Source organism: Leuciscus leuciscus, assembly GCF_965113295.1.
Source record: "Leuciscus leuciscus genome assembly, chromosome: 13".
Taxonomy (NCBI): Eukaryota; Metazoa; Chordata; class Actinopteri; order Cypriniformes; family Leuciscidae; genus Leuciscus; species Leuciscus leuciscus.
In genome coordinates this window covers 14,046,293-14,052,631 of record NC_138737.1, presented here as the reverse complement: position 1 = coordinate 14,052,631, position 6,339 = coordinate 14,046,293, and the positions used below count along the sequence as shown (strand labels likewise).

General features: G+C 36.2%; 1 protein-coding gene across 1 annotated transcript; it reads right to left on the bottom strand.

The window, feature by feature from the left end:
* Positions 1 to 108: 108 nt before the first annotated feature.
* Positions 109 to 6,306, bottom strand: bbof1a (basal body orientation factor 1a). The gene is made up of 12 exons (XM_082189315.1): positions 6,064 to 6,306; positions 5,732 to 5,984; positions 5,574 to 5,639; positions 5,017 to 5,160; positions 4,845 to 4,925; positions 4,592 to 4,662; positions 4,285 to 4,429; positions 1,969 to 2,321; positions 1,720 to 1,860; positions 1,526 to 1,630; positions 906 to 974; positions 109 to 783 (listed from the first exon to the last, which is right to left on the bottom strand). Exons 1-12 carry the CDS (start codon positions 6,099 to 6,101, stop codon positions 684 to 686), a joined length of 1,566 nt encoding a protein of 521 aa, XP_082045441.1. The 5' UTR covers positions 6,102 to 6,306; the 3' UTR covers positions 109 to 683.
* Positions 6,307 to 6,339: the final 33 nt, after the last annotated feature.

Here is a 6,339-nt window from a genome sequence, read left to right as displayed (position 1 = left end):
GCGCGCCCCCTGCAACACATTCACGCGTATACAGGAGGTTGTAGACCTAGCATACTACAATGTACAACACAAACTAAAAGACACATGGAAATGTTTAATGCAAATATCTGAATACGATATGATTCCCACACTAAAAAGTTTTAGGTGGTTTGAACTTTACAATGCTTACAATAACATCAGAGAGAACATTCAGATGTACACAACAGAAGCTGGTGTAAGATATCAATAAATACAGACCATATCATTTTTTATGGAATAATTATTTTTATTTTACATTAAAACGTTCTACATTTTATTTATTTCATTCACTCAGTGTCACTTTACAAGGACAAAGAAAAAACAATAAGAAAACTAATAATATAGAAACGTGATAGATATAAACAATTAAGAAAAGCAAACATAGTTACAGACAGCAGTAATGAGAAGAGAACAAAGATCATAAATTAATACTGCAGACTGAACCTAAAAGAACAATAACAAATTAAATCTAAGATGGATGTGATATTATGGAGATTTTACCACAGGGAATTTCATTACACTGAAATGCCTGGCACCCATGGAAGAGAGTCTGAAGCTTGGGACAGTGAGAAGACCAGAACTTGAAGACTTCATAGTTTTGACATTTATCCTGTATTTATTTAAAGGAAATATTTGAATATAATTCTGTATGAAAAGTTATGCAGTCATGTGCTCTTGAGGGCTGGCAGGACACATGGTTCAGAGGTTTTATTTGCCATTGGCATCTGGGTTATAAAGGTCAGGCTATGTTTCTCATCAGTAAACCTGTAAATAAAACATTGTTTGACTTTAATTTTGAATAGGAACATTTGAAAAGACAAAATAGCAGTATTATTTTTCACACACACACACAAAAACATTTATCCATTACAGTGCTGGACCCTTACCCTGCATCACTGCTAACCTGGATCTTCACTGAGGAAGATGTTGATAGAGCAGGAGGATGGGCTGGTTTCCTGTCAGACGGTAAAGAAAAACAAGAAAAATATTTTTAATTGTAGAGACAACCATGAAAGCCACGTGGCACTGTGTTGTCTGTCGCAACATATCCCAGGACACTGCTGAAATGATCGTGAAATGAGCATTTGGGACCCAGAACTGCCTCAAAAGGAACTTGTGAAATGCAAAGAAATCCAGGCCTAAGATAATTGAAATCTGAAATCAAGTTGCAATTACACTGGGTGACAGCATGGCAGTGCTAAAAAGCTAAAATAACAATAATATATTTTTATTTAGTACAGTCATTTCAAGAAAATGTTTTCTAGCCTACAGAACATAATGTAATATCCAAATTACATTGAAGACATTGATCCAATAGACATTGAATTCCATGTCTATAAACGAAACGAAAAAAACTACTCCACAATGATTTTTACCTTAATGATTTCATTCATTTGAAGTTTTCAATTCTATACACAAAAAACCTTAAAGTATATATTATTTCTGAAGTACAATTTCACAATCATTATAACAAATTATAATTTGTAAAAATGATCAATCTATTTACCTTATTTTTCGTCCATTCAATTTAGCAAAAAGCAGACTGAGCAGTCTCTCTTTCTGTTCCCATGTTAGATCAGAAATATCCACTCTGGAGCTTTTCAAGTTGCTCCTGGAATGACACCAAAGCATTTTCATTGTCATCTTGATTAGAGATGCACCTGAAGAGTGGTTAGAAATTCTGTACTAAAACTCTCACACCATTTGTCAGCCTCTTCCAGGTCAGCCTGGACATCATTGGTGCTGTGTGGGGCATTAGAGAAGGTCCGTATACGAGGGTACTCCAACCTTCCAGCCCGTGCCTCATTCATTCTAATGCGATAGGCCTTCAGAGCCTCCTGTCTATACAAACAAGATCATCTTCAAATACGGGAATCACTTCCAAATGAGAAGATCCCCTATTGAGAATATTTCACAGAGCAGCTTTTCGTTTTCACAACTTAATCTAACCTGTAGTGCTGTTGCTGTGTTCTTATTTCCTTCCTCACATGGTCAAGAGCTTTGTGAAAGAAGAGCTCGAGTTCTTTACGCTGCTCCATTATGCTTTGCGCCAGCTGTTTCACTTGGCCCAGCTCCTTCTCTCGAACAGCTAGAAGCATCTCCAAACTCTCAAGGTCTGTGCCGTTGGCCTGCGCGCTGACCATGGCACGCCGTTCCACCTCTTCTCTCTCCTGCTCAAACTCCCCAGACATGATGCCCAGAGCTTGCTCAAGTGTGACCAATTTAGCCCTTAGCTCAGAGGTCTCATTTTGTTGGGACTTTAACTGGGAATTGCCTTCCTTTCTCATCAGTTCATTCGTCTCCTGCAGAATCAATCAGTTGTAGAGTCAGCACTGGACATATGCAATGTGCTGAAAACAATGGCAAACTTGAGCACATCTCTGCAAGCTAGCTTAGTTAAAATGTACTTCGGTTTTATTAAGCTTATGCTTTAATGAAATACTCAAGGCAAGACACTATCACAGTAAAAAAAACATTGGGTTGTTTTTTTTAACCAAATATTGGGTCACTATTTTGGGTTATTCTTTGGGATTTTGCTTCTATACTTACACTGTAAAAAGTGATCAGTTGACTTAACTTAAAAAAAATGAGGAAACCCATTGCCTTAAAATTATTAAGTAAATAAACGTCATGTTTAATAAAAAAATAAAAAAAGTAATGTGGAATTGTCAAGTTCACATAACCTAATTTTTTCAATTTATATTCAAAACGGGTTTACTAAATGTTTCTAAGCAAAACTTAGAACTGAACACTTTTTGTCAAAAACATCTAAAATATACAATTAAGTTTATTTTATTTTATTATTATTACACTTTATCTGTATCCATAGGTTTTAATTTCAATAGCCTACAGATCTTTAAAGGCCGTTTTCTCAAAACCATTTTTTTCTCCTGCACAGAGCCAGAAATCTCCACTTCAGTAGCACTTACATACACCAAACTTTCCAGTCTTATTCCTATCTATCCACCTTTTTCCTACGCCCCATGACGATTTATGGGAGTAACTTCCGTTAAACTGTAAACAATATGCGAAAGGTTCGCTCTATGAATGCAATAATAAGCATTTTCAAAAACTGGGTACAATGACATGACATTATTCTACTCACCCTTCAACCATCGAACATTAAAAGGAAATTTAAAAGTGTAAAAGCATTAACAAATTACAACAACATACCATGAATGAACAACCCCAAAAGATCGATTATTTCCGCAGCAATACAGACGGGTTAAATATCACTGTTGTCTGTATTGTACGTTGCCTTAATCAAAAATGTGCATTAACTGGAACATTGAGAGATAATATTTCAAAGTGATTTCCATCATTTTGACAGATTTACCTGCTTTAGAAACATTCCAGTAAACACTGCTAATAGGGATTAGAAGTGAAAGGGGGAGACAATTACATTTTAAAGCTTCCGTGTGAAAACAAACCTGGAAAGAGACATGAGGATTTAGGGAGAAAACAAGAGATTCTTAGTGCTTTGCAGTGAATTGTTCACGGGATACATATCGTAAATTAAAATCAGGAGAGTAGACCACAAATGTGCAGTATATGTTGTCCTTTTCCATACTGTTACAGCAGAATACAAAGGAAAAAAAGATCAGGAGAAAAGAATTCAGTGACTGAAAAGAGCTCTTCCTATAGGTATTCTTGTGATATCATGTCATATTAAAATACTAAGTGTTACGTTTTTATATAACACGTACGTATATAATAGAACATGAAGGAAGTTTTACAGCTCATTCAGTCAAACTGACGAATAAGGACTATAGCGCACCTTATTATTTTAAATGATTTGTTTCAGTCTTTTTGCATCCGGAAGAGCCTCCCATAATCTAAAATGCAGAAGACTCATTAGGGAAAAGGTGGATATTCTGAAGGTTTGTAAAGGGTTTGTTCATTTATAATTCACCTGATTATTCACCATTTTATTCCTAATTGATGTAGTGGCCAACGTTTTCTTTCTGGCTGTTGCCAATATTTTGTGATTTATGAAGTGATAAAAATAGATCCCTTCTGTAAAACCCTTTAACTCTGATATGTCAACAGAATGAACCAAAAGTTTTAATGTGGCTTGGTCCAATGTTAAGATTCTATTCTAGAAAAGATCATTCGCATATTTAAACATTTCAGAAACGTGTATGCTAATGCAAAACAATTGTCCTAATACACTATGATTAATTAACTAGGAAAGTATGGTGATATCTATTAGTGAACATTTTACGTCTTGCTTTAAAATTCCTGATTTTCTGCTAGCATTATCACCTTCAAGAGAGCAAGGGAAGCATTCTTCTCTGTCAAGGCTACATTTATCCTTTTCAGTTCCTTCGCCTCTTTCACATGATAATTCAGTGCCTCATTCAATCGTACGTTCTCCTTCACCACAGTATGTGATGCTGTTCCGAGCTGCCTGTTGGGAGCCAAAACTGACGATTTGACTCATGTACACCACCAGTAAACACAAATCATACACATATGCGCTAGTCCTTTTTTTTATATGCAGTCTTTAAATAAAATTAAAATAATGAGTAACTGATCCATTCATGCAATTAAAAGAAGAATGGCTGCTCACACAATAGCTTCATGATGCGCTCGCTCTGCAAGCTCAGTGATCTTCTGCTCTGCTTCCTTCTCAAGGTGAATCTGTATAAAAGAAGACATTGCTGACCGTTCTAGCGTGCATTTTAGTGGCACAAGCATCTAAAACTCTATAACAAAAGGATTTAAAATCTGATGGTAAATAAATATACTTTGCAACAATTTATGCAATACATTTCTATGCATTATCTCTACTGTCTTGTTTATGGATGGATGCATTTTCTTACCTTTGCTGTGTAGAACTTGTACTCTGTTCTCGCCAGACTCTCTTGGTGTGCACGGTCAGCTATGTAAATTTTTTCTCTCATCTAGAAGCACACGAAACACATAACACGCTATATGTCTGGAGTTTTTATGCATTGCTTTCAATATGAAATGGCAGTTTGTGTTGTGCAGTACACTGATCAGGTCTTCTTCCAGATTGGCCTTTATTTTGCGAAAATGCTTAATGGTTTTGAGCTCGCCCTGTATCCTCTGGAAGTCGCTTGACCTCTGCTTAAACCTCTCTTCTAACGCATCAATCTTCTGCATGTATTCAGCCACCTGCAACAGCCAGTCAATTGAAACGAATGAGGCTTGAATTTCAGAAAAAAATGGGTAAGAACTGACAAGTACATCACATAGACGTCTATTTGATGTGCGTGTTTAAATCTGGAAGATGTATTTTTTAGAGTGTTTGCTCATCTGCAATACGTCTATAGGACGATTCCTGTCAGATGTCAAATATGTTTAGAAGATGTCTTTAAGATGTTTAAAGAAACAGATTTAAAATGTATGTAAAACTGACATCTTAAAGACGTCTATCAGATGTAAGTAAACAGCAGATGCTTTCCAGATGAAGTGATCTTTAACAGACATCTTGCAGATGTACGTGTGCTATCTGAAATTCAAGAATTGTTACAGGCAGCTTGACATAGGTCAACCGCTAATTTGTGTGGAAAATAATAAACTCTTACCAAAAAGTCTTTCTCTTGTGAAGTTTTTGCTTTTTCTCTTTTCAGTTGCTCTTCTAATGCAGCAATCTTATATGGAAAATAGTGGGAAATGAACAGCATAAACGTATGCTCTTGTTTCTCAGCCATATGATGGATATGTAACATAAATGCAGACAAACCGTTGCTATTTTTTCACGATCTGTCCTTTTCAGGAAAGCAATAATATCATCCGTGTCTTTTTTGGCTCTGTACTGCTGGTTCTCGAGCTCCTCGTTGGCTTTGGCGAGCGCGCGAGTAGCTTCGCGATATTCGAGACGCGAAAATTCCGTGATATCAAACTTCGCCTCCCATAAAGTTGCGTTTGATTTGAACTTTTCGATTTCTGACTCCCTGTCGGCTTTAGACTCCTGCTTGCCTTCTTTCTTACCTTTTCTGTAAAGAAAGTGTAAAGAAAATGTAAGAAAAAGCTGATTGTATAAATCACCTCAAAAACGACATTATTCATTCTCACCCTTTTCCTTTGCCCTTATTTCCCTTCTTTTTCGGCATCTTTCGGCTCCTCAGACGACTATCAAATGACTTTGGACCTGCACTGGCTCATATTCATTCTGTTTACCGTTACTATAGAAACGGTCATCGGAGTCACTGTGTTGAATAAATTCGTTTTAATGGGTTTTAAAACCTAGGTACACGCGTTTTTATTTTTGTCCTTGCTGATATAGTTGTTTTTGTAGTTTTGGTGTAATTAGTTAATCTTAAGATTTAATAAACAATAGACGCAGCAGCT